Source organism: Thermobia domestica, chromosome 3, assembly GCF_964235325.1.
Source record: "Thermobia domestica chromosome 3, izTheDome1.hap1.1, whole genome shotgun sequence".
Taxonomy (NCBI): Eukaryota; Metazoa; Arthropoda; class Insecta; order Zygentoma; family Lepismatidae; genus Thermobia; species Thermobia domestica.
In genome coordinates, this window is record NC_137456.1 from 77,185,005 (window position 1) to 77,199,733 (window position 14,729).

General features: G+C 37.5%; 1 protein-coding gene across 3 annotated transcripts in view; it reads right to left on the bottom strand.

The window, feature by feature from the left end:
• The window catches only part of Pkc53E (Protein C kinase 53E), a 1,159,983-nt gene that overhangs the window by 406,130 nt on the left and 739,124 nt on the right, over positions 1-14,729 (bottom strand). For all 3 annotated transcript variants that reach the window (XM_081751140.1, XM_081751138.1, XM_081751141.1), the window contains exon 5: positions 3,752-3,880. In XM_081751140.1, coding sequence (XP_081607266.1) covers positions 3,752-3,880 — 129 coding nt within the window. The remainder of the gene's footprint in view (positions 1-3,751; positions 3,881-14,729) is intronic.

Sequence of the window (14,729 nt, forward strand, 5' to 3'; positions counted from 1 at the left end):
CTTTGGTCCAGGCACCATTAACGGTGAGGTTAGCCGATGTGCTGACTAAACATCAGCCCAAAAGGCATGTGTGTCACAAACAGATTGCCTTAATGTCTGTTGCACTAGGATTTTTTTTTTTTTGGTCTAATACTGTAGATCTATTGAGAGTAATAATACCAGCTGGTCAAACAAATGTCATATTATATGGTACATAGTAGTTAACGTTTAAGTTGCATTGTGATCTCTGCCCAAATAAAGATGGAGAATGACAGTACTTTTTGAATTTCTTGAGGAGGCTTATTCCAATTTCGATCACAAGAGATAGTACTAGTTGAAACTTACGTATAGTCGGAAAATAAAAAAAAATCCTTTGTTGATTTTTATTTTACGTATAACTAAAGAGCCAAATACCTACTGTGTATATGCAGAACACATTTTACAAGCTTGTATAACAGATCTAGGTCTACCACCATGTCATATTATATGGTACATAGTAGTTAACGTTTAAGTTGCATTGTGATCTCTGCCCAAATAAAGATGGAGAATGACAGTACTTTTTGAATTTCTTGAGGAGGCTTATTCCAATTTCGATCACAAGAGATAGTACTAGTTGAAACTTACGTATAGTCGGAAAATTAAAAAAAATCCTTTGTTGATTTTTATTTTACGTATAACTAAAGAGCCAAATACCTACTGTGTATATGCAGAACACATTTTACAAGCTTGTATAACAGATCTAGGTCTACCACCATGTCAAGCTTGTATAGCAGATCTAGGTCTAATATGTCGCGCTTGTATAGGAGATCTAGGTGTATAGTACGTCCGCTATCCTGGTATACAGTTGCTGTCCGATGCCGACACAACGCGGGTGGTGTAGAATGTCACCAAACTCAGTATGGGGGCTTATTTATGGCTGGCCGAAGGAAAGTCAGTGAGGGTGACAGATCTGTTGTTGCCAAATTTTCCCTTTTGTGTTATTTCTAGAGGTCTTTTTCTTTAAAAAAAAAAAAAAACTACATTAAAACATAATACCTAAGAATTTTTTATACGAGGAAACGGTTGCAAAACTGATAATATATAGAGGAGTGGTTAGCGATTGATAATAATAATTATTATCCATAGGCCCTATTTAAGTATTACGTTTGTCCTACAGATTCCCTAAGTAGGTTTTAAATGAGCACATATGACTCTTATTAACTAGTGAATCCGTAATGACTTTAAGAAACAAGCAATTGGAATTGTGCAGACCGGGAAATAAACCTTCATAATTATAACAAAAGCACAATAACATGAATTCACGCAGATGTTCATTTCTAATTTATATTTCAGCCAAATGCTACTGGAACTTTTTTTATTTTATATTTTTTCCCTAGTTCCTAGAGTTTTTCCTAGTATTGCTTTAATTCTACGTCTTTCCTACACGGCTAACTAAGCGTAATTTATAGTTAGGATATATAGTATTAGACTAGTGTTGCTCCCGATCGAGACGAGATTAGAAAAATGACCATTCTCGTCTCTTTTCGAGACTAGAATCGAGATGAGACGATTAATTTCACGAGCATGGCGGGCAACTCTAGTTTATCCCAGTCTTAGTTCTCAAACTTTGTTTTATTGATACATGAATCATAACATAAAATTATAAGTTGATAGAATGATTGTACGAACACAGTGTAGAACATTTATCATTTTTATAAAGATACGCAAGTCTTACGCCATATACTCCAATGATAAATATGGTTTGAGTGTTATATCATTCCCTTCATGAACCTCTAGTTACGCTTAAGAATTCTGGTAACTTCTAGATGAAATTACGACAAGTGAATGTTGTTTCACAGTTGAAACTATGTAATACTTCCAAACCATCCGAATATAATGCTTAAAACTTCGAAGTAGTCGGCTACATTTATAACTACTGGATGTAACAGAGGAATAATATCAAAGAAAGAACTTGTTCCTGAGTCCATATATAGAAAACATTTCTCGCTATTCCTTACTGTTTTTGTTCAGTGGCGAAATGTTGAAACCAAAAATCGTTAATTTGGATCATTTCCAGTTTGAATAGAGGATTAAGGGAGGGTATAGAATCTATTCTTGGGACGCTGAATAGATTGCGAAAGAAATGCTTCTCAATATCTTTTTCAGTTCTTGTTCTATGAAAATCAGTATTGAAACCAGAAGTACTATAGATTGAAACCCGAAATGATTATTTTTAATTACTTCTGGTTTGAATAGAGGGTTAATGGAGAAGACAGGACCTGTTCCTGGGGTGCTGAATCGATTGCAAAATCCGCATCTCGATATCTCCTATTGTTTTGGCTGTGATAAGTGACGACAGACGAATGGACGGACAAACCTGTTCTGTAAGACTTCCGACACTTATCTATAGCATAGTTTGAAAATCTAAAAAATCAGGTCATAAATTTTGTATGTGAATTTACAAAATGAAACGAGACAAAGACATCATTTTCGATAATCGAAACTAGAGAAAAAAATCTTCGAGAAGAGAGACGAGATGTGACTTACAAATTTAGATAAGGAAACCCTATTTCTCGTGTCGACTCGTGAACACCACTATATCAAACGTATTTCTTATTATATTGGTAATAGTATTACACAATAGGCTTCAGTGTTTATCAAAATTGGAGAGTGCGTCTATTACAGTATGTTCCTTAGGTTTTGCTACAGTCAATAGTTACTATTTATATAACGCTTATATTCTATTGCTATAGTATTTAATCAGTGTTCAAGGGGAACGTTTATTCTTATTGTGTTACATTGCTCTAGTTTCCAGGAAAATGTTTTCTTTATCTGAGTTACGGGAAAGTTTAAAAAAAAGTGTGTTGTGAATTAAAAAAAATGACCGAAAAAAGGAAAAAAGGAAGAAGGAAAATTAGTCACTGACCATCCGTTTCTTGACAATTTGAAAAGACATAAGGCAACGTCGTACAAGCATTGATGGGTCGGTTTTGCCAGCGGGAGAGTTGTCCGCTGACGTTATTTGAGTGTTGTTTTGCGGTTTTTGGGGGAAAGGGACCGTGCCTTTGAGTTTCTGAAACTGTATAAGAGGATAGTGAACAGAGTATACCACCATGTCGCGCTTGTATAGGAGATCTAGGTCTACCATCATGTCTAGCTTGTGTAGTTGGTCTAGGTCTACCACCATATCAAGCTTGTATAGCAGATCTAGATTTACCATCATGTCAAGCTTGTATAGTTGATCTAGGTCTACTACCATGTCGTGCTTGTATAGGAGATCTAGGTCTACCCCATGTCAAGCTTGTGTAGTTGATCTAGATCTACCACCATATTAAGCTTGCATAGCAGATCTAGGTCTACCATCATGTCGCGCTTGTATAGAAGATCTAGGTCTACCACTCGCGCTTGTATAGGAGATCTAGGTCTGCCATCATGTCAAGCTTGATCCAGATCGGATGGAATTCGATTGAACTCGCATGTGTTCTTTTGTTTGATTTTTCAGAGGGAAATCAAAGGAAGGACGAAAGTAATTAAGAAACTTTTCTTCTTTATTTGTGTTCCTTTGTTGTTTTGAGGACGATTTATCAGAAGGTTAGTATTTGAGACAAGAGTTTAGAGATAGACAAGAGTTTAGACAAGATAATGTTTGTCACCTAGAAGTTGGAAAACTGTCAAGAAAACTGGCGAAATATTTTAATATTGTATTCTCACCAACTTGCTGCATCCAGTCACTTCTTCTTCCTCCTCATTATTGTATTCATAATTATTATTGTTAAGAAAATTATGTACTTACCCTCTGCAACTAGCTTGTTTCCACAGCAGGTGATTTTGAGTTCGATTCTCCCTCTCCTCTCAGTATGATCACATCCACACAAGTTGGGCACACTCTCCTCACATCGTTTATGGACATTCATGTCACATGCTGCAATAAACAAGAACATAATAAATAGCATGGGAAAGGTACAAATAGAATAGACACTTTGTCTGCCTGTTTTTAAAGAAAGCACTTCATACCCTTTTAATAGTATTTTAAAATTTCAGCTTACAACACAGTGTAAGACTGCTGTTGTTGAAGTTTAGTGTTTCTGTTTTTCAGAACCGAGACTATGAGACGTGAAATTACAGTTTAAGATGAAATCCAAATCACCCAGTACTATTCCATTGGGAATTAAACTCAAACTCGAGACACGTGTAACTAAGGGGCGCACGCTAGCCACCAGACCAGCGGGAAGGGCTAAAAAGTGTTGTTACATAACTCTTGAAAAATAATATTGGCTATTACATGAAAGGGAAAAAGTTACATTAGCCATTTTTGATTACTAACAAAGAAGTGAAATGATTTCTAGATGGAATTTACTTGAATATTGTGATTTATCCTTGATTAGTACTTACAAGTGTCTTCCCTACTCCAACTTCCTCTATACAATTCGTTGCGCTGGTACCGGATGATTTTGAAACATGGATATCTAGATAGAGTGCACACTAGTTCCTGTGTAATTCCTTGACCTGATTACAATATGTCACATACTTTTGTCTGATAGAAGGTGCTTTTAAACTCATATTCATTTTTTTTTTCATTTGATCATCTCCCGGAGTTTGGACATCGAATTTTTGAACATACTCTACATATATCACTTGACCAACTCCTCCTTTTGTCCAGTGTTAAGCTTGCTATTTAGGAGTGATGTTCTCTTGTTGAGTGCTTCTTTAGCTACAGCGATTTTTGACCTGATCTCTTTGATGCAGTAAAAGCCTCTCTCGTCAAAAGACTTCCCAAATATTTGAACTGATCCATCTCTTTATGCTCTTTTTTTTTATTTTACTCGGATTCGTAAGGGCGTATTTCCACGGCATGTTCTCATAACTTTCGACTTTTCAGTGTTGATTTCCATTCCATATCGTTTCTCAGTGTCACTCTCTTCCAGTGCATCATCTTCTGTAGTGTTTCTTCGGTTCTAGATATAATAGTCGTGTCATCTGCCTGCCGTATTTTGTTAATGATCTGGCTTCCAATTCCGAAATCTCCAATTTCCATTAATGCTTCCATCATTAAGCATTCACTGTAAGCGTTGAATAATTGGGATGACATATATTTCTTGCAAATATTAAAACTTGCTATACTGCAGTCACTAACAATCACAAAATGCGTAAACTTCCTATACTGTATCTCCCATCATGTAATATTCTGTAGGTAGAGTCAATAATGTACACAGGAGATTTTTATAGCCCTTCATCTTTTTATTATTAAAAAATGTCGTATATAAGTATCGTACAAAGTTTCTGTAAGTACTTCTCTAAGTCTATAAACACTAAATACAGTTTTCATGTAAGGTATACATAATCTAAATAGGATATACGATGTTGCCTCGGGTAGATAGGATGTTATCTTAGACCAAAGCAGCTTCAGATGGGGTAAGTGTCTCTGGCAGCTCATAGCGGCCTCGGGAGAAAGCATTATAGGTTTATACACCGTAGCCCATAGCGGCCTCGGAAGAAAGCATTATAGGTTTATGCACCGTAGCCCATGGCGGCCTCGGGAAAAAGCATTATAGGTTTATACACCGTAGCCCATAGCGGCCTCGGGAGAAAGCATTATAGGTTTATACACCGTAGCCCATGGCGGCCTCGGGAAAAAGCATTATAGGTTTATACACTGTAGCCCATGGCGGCCTCGGGAAAAAGCATTATAGGTTTATACACCGTAGCCCATGGCGGCCTCGGGAGAAAGCATTATAGGTTTATACACCGTAGCCCATGGCGGCCTCTGGAGAAGGTACTGTAGGTTAATAATCAGCACAAGACACTGATAGTTCCAACGTCCTCTTTCATAGCCGTCCTTTGGAGGGAGAACCTGTGGAGGGGTTCTCGGATTTCTCATGGTTCTCCGTATCCTCTTAGTCTCTTCCTGAAAGTCTAGTTTCCTTCTGTTGTCTGCCATTATTATCGAGTTACTGAAACGTGTCCTCTGACAGATAGCTGCACATGTTGTAAACAAAACGAGAGGGAGGACTGTACACCAATCTCAGCAGTATTCTTTCATGCTTTTGCTAAGTAACGAAAGTTACTGACCGTGCTGTTGCCGGTAGTTGAGACGACATGTTAAAATGTCTTATGTTTGTCGCCAGAGCTGCTGTCTCTGTTTCGGAGCCTCTGGCAACAGCACCTTCAAAACACCACGTGCTCTACCCAACTGTCAGAAGCCATCTTTCCTTGCGCACACACTAGTTGTTTACAACTCGTGAAAACACATGTTTATAGCAAAAACATGTGGCTTATAATACATGTGGGTGTACGGATGCAGTATATATACACAGGGTGATTATAATTAAAGTCTCACTTTTAAAATGCTGTAGAAAAAGAACCACTGGTTAGAAAGGCTTCAAATTTGAACTGAATACACTTGAAGAAACGACAAACGGTACGACATAAGAACAAAAACGTTCCAAAGTATATCAATAGATGGCGCTGTAAGCGGTCCCTATGTGCGGTTTATGGCCTAAGGATAATAATTAAAAACCGAATCATTATGTGCTTTTTCACAGCAGGTGTTTTTTATGCGGGTTTCGGACCAAGGACAATTAAAAACCGAATTATTATGTGCTTTTAATGCTGTTTTTGGCCTAAGGATAATTAAGAACCGATTTTTCCCATCCAATGTGGTACGATCTTACAATGGTGGACGGGGTTTCCACTAACAGTGCCACAACTGTTGAATGACTTGAAATTATTTTTTCCGTCACAAAACCGAAACAATCACGCACATTGAACAGTACAGTTGGTTTAATGTGCAATGCATACCAAAGCCGTCGTATCTCGATTCAAAATGTCACTTGTAGCCGAACCCACTTTCGTTATGTCGCTTACAGCTCCATCTATTGATATACTTTGCAACGTCTTCGTTCTTATGGCACACCGTTTCCCCTCTTCAAGTATATCCAATTCAAATTTGAAGTCATTCTGACCAGTGGTTCTTCTTCTACAGCATTTTGAAACTTGGACTTTAATTATAACTATCCTCTCTCTATATATAGCAACTAACACAGTACCAAAATAATAATAATAATAATAATAATAATAATAATAATAATAATAATAATAAAGATTTTCTTTGTGCTTTATATGCTTCATGAAGGATAAAACCTGCTATCAAGATGAGCTCAACCCACGACCAAGACTTGAATCCGGTCTGTTGGCGTGTATGCATGCAATCATACAAAATCAACTAGCATTCCCACCACACTATTTCGCAGCCAAGAGAGCCGAATTACACGTTAGCCATGCCACCGCCCGTGACAACACAGAAAGTAAACTGAGTAGTAATAAATGAACGTATGCTGAGCAGCAGTTCTTTCAGAATTTATAGCGCAGTCTTCCGATCTTAATTTCCACCTTTTTTTTTTTTTTTTATTCCTGTTGCTTTCCCAGTTGACCTTCCACTTACTATAATCTAAGAAGACATGATCATGTGCGATTAAGCCTGTATTCTGATCAATCTATTCTTCCGTGGACAGTCTTTTAGATGTTCTAGTGTTGTGCTTGACTGAAGTGCATGTAAAGAACATTTTAATCAGAACATCAAAAGACTGCAATCAATGGTTTGTGTGACCAGTTTTGTAGTAAGATGTTATCGTTATAGCCTTTAATTGTGTGTGTGAGTGTTGTGTAGTCACTGCGAGTAGAAGTACTGAGCAAAATCAACACAATTTCTGAAGTATTTTCGGAGGCCATTTATTGTTGAAGATAGTTTATATGTCTAAATCAAAAAATCAAAACTCTCTCTCTTTTGAAACAACAGGCATTTTAACAAAAACTTGGAACTAGAACTCGATACACCACGTGAGATCTCACGTAAAATATGTCCCGATCAGGGGTAAAAGTGGCTCTAAAAAGGTAGATGACGGTAGGTAGCGGCATGACGTCACGCCGTCCCCCTGTTTATCTTTGCCCATTGTAAATTTTTAGGAACTTGGGGGACGCCGTACATATTTTTTGGAGGTGGGAGGACGGCGTCGCCCTGAGTTTCCCCTCAATTTTACCTTACCTGGTCTCAACTATCAAATAATCTATCTCCATCTTCTTAACCGTGAGATATGAACATTGTTTTAAGAAAAGGACCAACCACTGCTCTTTTAAAGGCGCCAATATTTTTGTAATCATACTTAATTTTTTTTTAAACTACACTGAAGAAAAAGGTCAATAGGCAACAATAGCTATGTTTAATTGGATTCCGTCTATGGAGAAGAATACGAGGTATACAAAGAGATGAGATGGTCATTTTATTTCAAGAAGACTCTACATGAATTGAAGTTAGAAATCCATTCAAATTTTGTACAAAATATTTTTTTTTTAATTAACAAATTATAAAAGGAATATTTATTGTCAAATATATACATCATTTTAGACTAATATAAGATTCATATTACGGATATCACTCATACATGTTCAAGTGCGTTATCAGTTATCACCATATTACTGTGTTACTCGAATGATTTGCCGTATCTTTGTATTCACGATCATGGTATCAAGAGAACTTGGACGGACTATGGTAAAATATTACGATAGTTGTACTCTAAGGTGGCTAAAATAACAGGATACCTGATTTAAAAAGATGAAAAGTTGTAAATTTGTAAATTACAGCAGGTAAAGTTGTAAATTAAGATTAATTCGACTTCCAAACCATTTTATGCATTAGAACGTTGCATTCGCATTCGGGAGGTCGTGGGATCGCTTCTCGCTGCCGACCATGCAGACTGGAAATGAAATGAAATCTTTGAGTTTTACGTCCCACGATTATGCCGGTTAGGCTAAAGGAGACGGTGATGATGAGTGATGAATGAAATGGTGGAATGAAGAAAGTGGAAGGAAACGGGAGAACCCCGAGAAAACCCACGCACACGGTGTTTATCAACCACAAAGTTCACTTGGCGGGGTCTGGGATTGAACCCGGGACTCCAAGCGCCAGAGGTGAACGCTCTACCACTGAGCCACCGCGGCCCCCCATGCAGACTGGAGTATTCCAGGGTTTCCCCTCAGTCCTACCAAGCAAATGCCGGGATGGTACCTACTAAATAGGTTCTGGCTGATACCTTCCCAAATCTTTTCCATTGTTGTTGTTGTTAGATATCAAATGGCCTTTAAGCTGTATCTGGTGATTGTTAAATAAAAGTGTCGGGAAGTTTTATGGAACGGCTTTGTCCGTCTGTCTACAGCTATAAGAGGAAAGAGATATCGAGATGCGGTTTTTGTAATCGATTCAACGTCCCAAGTATAGGTTACATCTCCTCCGTTAACTCTCTATTCAAACCAAAAGTGGTTCAAATTCGTCATTTCCGGTTTTAACGTTTATCGCCACAGAACAAAAATGGTAACAGATAGCGAGACGCCGTTTTTCGCAAACAATTCAGCGTTTCAAGCCAACACATCATGACAATTCGCAAAACTACTAAAACAGGAAGTGGTTTAAATTTATTATTACTTCCGGTTTCAATACAAGTTTCAATTTTTATCGCAATAGAAAGAAAAAGGTAACAAATAGCAAGAAGCTGTTTTTTGTAAATGATTCACCGTCTCAAGGTAACATATCCCCAACACTACCGAAACCCAAAGTGATTGAAATTTATTATTACTTCCGGTTTCAATACTAATTTCAGAAGAGCAGAAACGGTAAGAGCTGTCAAGATGCTTTTTTTTTTTTTTTGTAATGGATTCAGTGTCCCAAGAATAGGTTTCATCCTCCGTTAACCCTCCAAGTCCCCGGCTACTTGTAGCGTTTGCAAAGCGATTTTATTGCTCTTGCATACGCTTGGAATACGCTAACCATGTATTTAAATATGGATGGCTAATCAAAAACGCGAAAGCAATAAAAACGCGGAGGAAACGTCAGCTCCAGCGTATTTGGTGCGTTTCGGAACAATAGACCTCCTGCTGTTTGAAAGATGTCAAAAGGAAGGGAAAAAAAGGAAAGACATGTTGCCAGGCAAGGGGATTTTTAGCAAGAAACAGCTGCTTGGAAGATGCCTTGTGCAGAGTACTGGAACTCTGCTATTATAGATCTGAACTTGGCAAAAAAAAAAAAAAAAAAAGACCTGGAAACCATGACTGGCTGACAGTATGATTTATAACTCTGGCAAAAGTAAAGTTACTGAATAGCCACCTTGGTCGTGTTCGCTCTAGGGGGTAACGCTTCGAAAACGCATTCCCAAATAATCACAGACTAAACAAACCGGAAGTGATTAAAATTATCAATTTCCAGTTTCAATATTTATCGACATAGAAAGAAAACGGTAACAGATAGCAAGAAGCTGTTTTATGTAAACGATTCAACGTCAAGAGAACATATTATGACTATGAACGACAGAAATCGAAAGTGGTTAAAATTTACTACTACTTCTGGTTTCATTACTGATTTTTGTTGAAAGAAAACGATAAATGCTATCAAGATACGATTTTTTGCAATCGATTCAGCGTCCCAACAATGGGTTTAATCTCCTCCCTTACTCCCCCCCTATTCAAACACGAAGTGGTTAAAAAAAGCTACTTTTGATTTCAACCTTTATCACCATAAAACACACAGGTATGTGCAAGTTAGAAAGGGGCCGATTACAGAAGACTTACGAACGTCGTGGGACGAATGAGACAATATGTAACATTTTCATAACAATCGAATAGCCATATTTAATGGAGAAATTCGTTCATCGAATATTAACGTCACAGAACCACAAAAACTGTTCTAACAGTAACCAAATTATGTATCTACTAAAAAAGCAATATATATACGTATATATTGATTTATCATTTTAGTTTGATTCTTCATGTTCTGAACTAGTCTCTCAATGTTCCATGTTCCATGTTCCAATGCGGATGATATTTTCCAAGGTGGATATCAGTGATCCAGGAAATGTTTTCAATTTAGTTTAACATTTTGTAAGAAGTAGACTATATTTTCAACTAGGCGTCAGGCGGGCCAAATGAAAGGGTTCAGTAAACCGGGTCTAGCCCCTGAGCTCGCGCGTGGCGTGACATGGCTGCCATAGAACAAAAATAGTAAATGATAGCGCTAATAGCTTCTTCATATGGATTCAGCGTCCAGGAACAAGTTTTATCTTTGATCTTATTACTCCATTGCAATCAGTACTTATAGATTTACTACTTTGAGTTTGAGCTTTGAATTCACATAGTTTAGATGTCTTAGTTTACACTCTGAAACGACACTCACTTGCTTATTTATTGTTGTCAACACTTAAAACCTCTCAACACATTAATTTCTAAATTTAACCAAGTGCTACCTATAGTTATATCCAGGGCCGCCCACAGGGGGGATGTATGGCGTAAACTGCGCCATTGAGAAAAATTTTGGGGGCGATTTTACTCTACTTTCGAACTAGCAAATTTACTGTCGGAATAGCATTAAAACACGATTTTGAGAAGCTAATTTTCAAAAATTTTCCGGTGTGAACCCCCGTACCCGCTGCTTCGATACTCGATGAATGAAGTACCGCGCAAGTAGCCGTATGAAAGGAAAGGTTGGTTCGTTTTAAGAGAGAAGGGCCGCCCACAGGAGGGATGAATGGCGCAAGTTGTGCCATCGAGAAAAAAATTGGGGGGAATAAAAAAAATTGGGGAAGAATTTTACTCTAATGTCGAATAAGAAATTTTGCTGTCGTCAGAATAACATTGGAACACGATACGATTTTTTTTTTTAATCTCGAGAATGAATCCCCCTACCCCCTGCTTAGAAACTCTATGAATGAAGTACGTACCGCGCAAGTTGCTATATGAAAGGATGGCGCCAAGTTCTGGTGAACAACAGTTACAAACACTCAAGGAATCACTTTCAAATTTAGATTTGAAACTTGCCTATATTGTCTGTTGAAAATTATAAAGTAGAGTGACATAATTGTGAGCTAGTGGTAACCATACAGACAACAGCCAAGTTTCAAATCTAAATTTGAAGTGAGCCAGTGAGTGTTTGTAACTGTTGTCTACCAGAACTTGGCACCTATTTTTGTGATTTCAATTCTTTTTAAGGCCACTCGTACTTGGCTCTTTTACAGGAATGTTTTTTGTTGGATATCACTTCTTTTTGTAGGCTAATTTCGAGGATAACATTTTCTTTTGGTATCAAACTCAATAACTTGTAACTTGTGTCTTACTTATCATGTACAAGGGAATTATATCAATATTTTGTAAAGAAAAAATAATACTACTAATTGTAAAAAAAAAGAATACCTGTGCCATATACAGTGTGTAGAAGTTTTTATACCCTTCAAAATCCTTATAGAACATATTTAGTATTGTACACTACCAAGACTAGGCCTACTAATAAAGGTAATGCCATTTTTATAATTACTACTGCCCCTACTACTACTACAAGCATTCTATAATACTACTACAGGAAATAAAAACAACAACAAAAATAACAATTACTAGTACTATAAAAACTACTGCTACACTGGGCAATTGTTTTAGAGGACTTGAGTTTTGAGGAGGGAAGAGATTATTAGTTTTGGGGGGGAGTGCGCCATCAGCTTTGGGGGGATGGGCACCCCTGGTTATATCTCGCTGATCGATACCCCTACCACTACAAATAAATCTTTCTAAACTAATATTAGACTTCCAAACTATATCGCAAGTCTTACAGAACGGCTTTGTCCGTCCGTCGATAGTATCAGACCAAAAACGATAAGACATATGGAGATGCGGTTTTCTGTAATCGATTCAGCGAGCCAAGAATAGGTTCCATCTTTTTATTAACCCTCTATTCAAACCGGAAGTACGTCAAATTAGCCATTTCCGGATTGAACGTTTATCGCCAATAGAACGAAAACTAACAGATGGCACGAAGTTGATTTTCGTAAACAAGTCAGCGTCTCACGATAACATGTTATGACTATTCATAGCACTCTACCGAAACCGGAAATGTTCAAATTTACTATTACTTCCAGTTCCAATACTGATTTTCGTAGAGCAAAAATGATAAATGCCATCAAGATGCGGTTTTCTGTAATCGGTTCAGCGTCACATGAATAAGTTTAATCTCCTCCGTTGGAGCTCTATTTAACTCGAAAGTGGTTAAAACTCGCCATTTTCGGTTTTAACGTTTATCGCCTCATAACAAACACGGTAATAGATAGCGAAAAGTATTTTTTAAAACCATTCAGCGTCTCGAAACAACATATAATGAGTATCCACAACATTCTTCCGAAACCGGAAGTGGGTAAAATTAACTATTGCAGCATTTCTCGTTTCAACACTGATTTCCGTAGAGGAAAAGTGGCAAAATATATTAGGAAACTGCTTTTTGCAATCGATTCTACGTCTCAAGGATAGGTTCCGTCTCTCCCCTTAGCCCTGTATTCACACCAGAAGTGGTTGAAATAAACGATTTTTGGTTTTAATCCTTATTGCTATAGAACCAAAACAGTAAGGGATAGCGAGTAATAGCGTTTTAGTATGATATCAGCATTCGAGGAAGAGGTTGTATCTTTGATCTACTCTATTGCAAGTAGTACTTATACATGCACTACTTCGAGTATTGAGTTTGCACAGTTTGGAAGTTCTAGTTTCACACTGTGAAACGATATTCACTTATTATTATGAATATCCTTACTGTTATTTGACAACATATTAGATTCTATTGCTAAAAGATACTTGTTGAGCTTGCATTGAAATAAACCAATTTGGCGTAACCGAATAGAATAAGTCAATTATATCGATCTTACAAGCTAACACGGTCTAAGTATATGATTATCCCCTTGTATTCTATTGTGTTCTGCGGTAGCTTGGTTATTTCTCCTCTTACGCTCATCAACAAAGAACTGAGCGTACAGGTGTGGCACACACACACACAGATTCTGCCATTACGCGTTCCTACTGACGTCAAAACAGAGAGATGCCTATTGATTTATCCAGGTAAAGAACACAAGGTGTTATACGAAACCACGGAATCAGATTTAAATTCTGTTGAATTTTCTTCTCAGATGAGTATAAACGGACTTTTCTCTTACCGGTTTCGTCTTTGGTTGTTTGTTGAGCTACTACAAACTCCCTCTTCTCTTCATGTCTCTTAACGGTGTTAAATAACCGTACCATCTTTGATTCTTTTCAACCCATTGATTTATATGGGAAATTATTTTCCATTTTTTTTTTCTTTTGAAATAAACCGGAGTTTTAATTACTTGATTTTAGTGGTTTCTTCTTAAAATCCATTTTGAATGTTCCTCACTTTCGGATAATTAAATTTTCTTATACTCTCAGGTCATTCTATATGATATGTCCGTTTCTGTGTTGGTTAATTTTCTTTATAAGTTATTATATGTCATTTTATTGTTTATTCTTTTGTTCTATCTAATCATATACGAGGGCTGTCGAGAAAGTACAGACGTTTTGGTCTTATCACGACAGTGGGCGGGGCTAGAGTCGCCATTTTGGTGTCAGAATGTTGACACATTCAGTACGCATCCAGCTGTGGTGGCGTGAGGACTGATGCTCTTACTGTGCTTTCTGTGACGTGTTACAATGTGCGCTGCACTAGGAAATCCCGCCTCTTATGAGATGCGTTCTGTGATTAGGTTTGTGTTGGCAAGAAACAAGCTAAGACGCGCGATTGAAAACAAGCACCGGGGAAAACTTAGTGCGAAGTTTTTTTTTTTTTTTTTTTTTTTTTTTACGACAAGGCACGTGCACACACGGCCAAGCGTACTGAGAGCTCTTTGATGGTTTTGGTTGGGAGGTGTTTGATCACCCATCATAGAGCCCGGATTTGGCGCTCT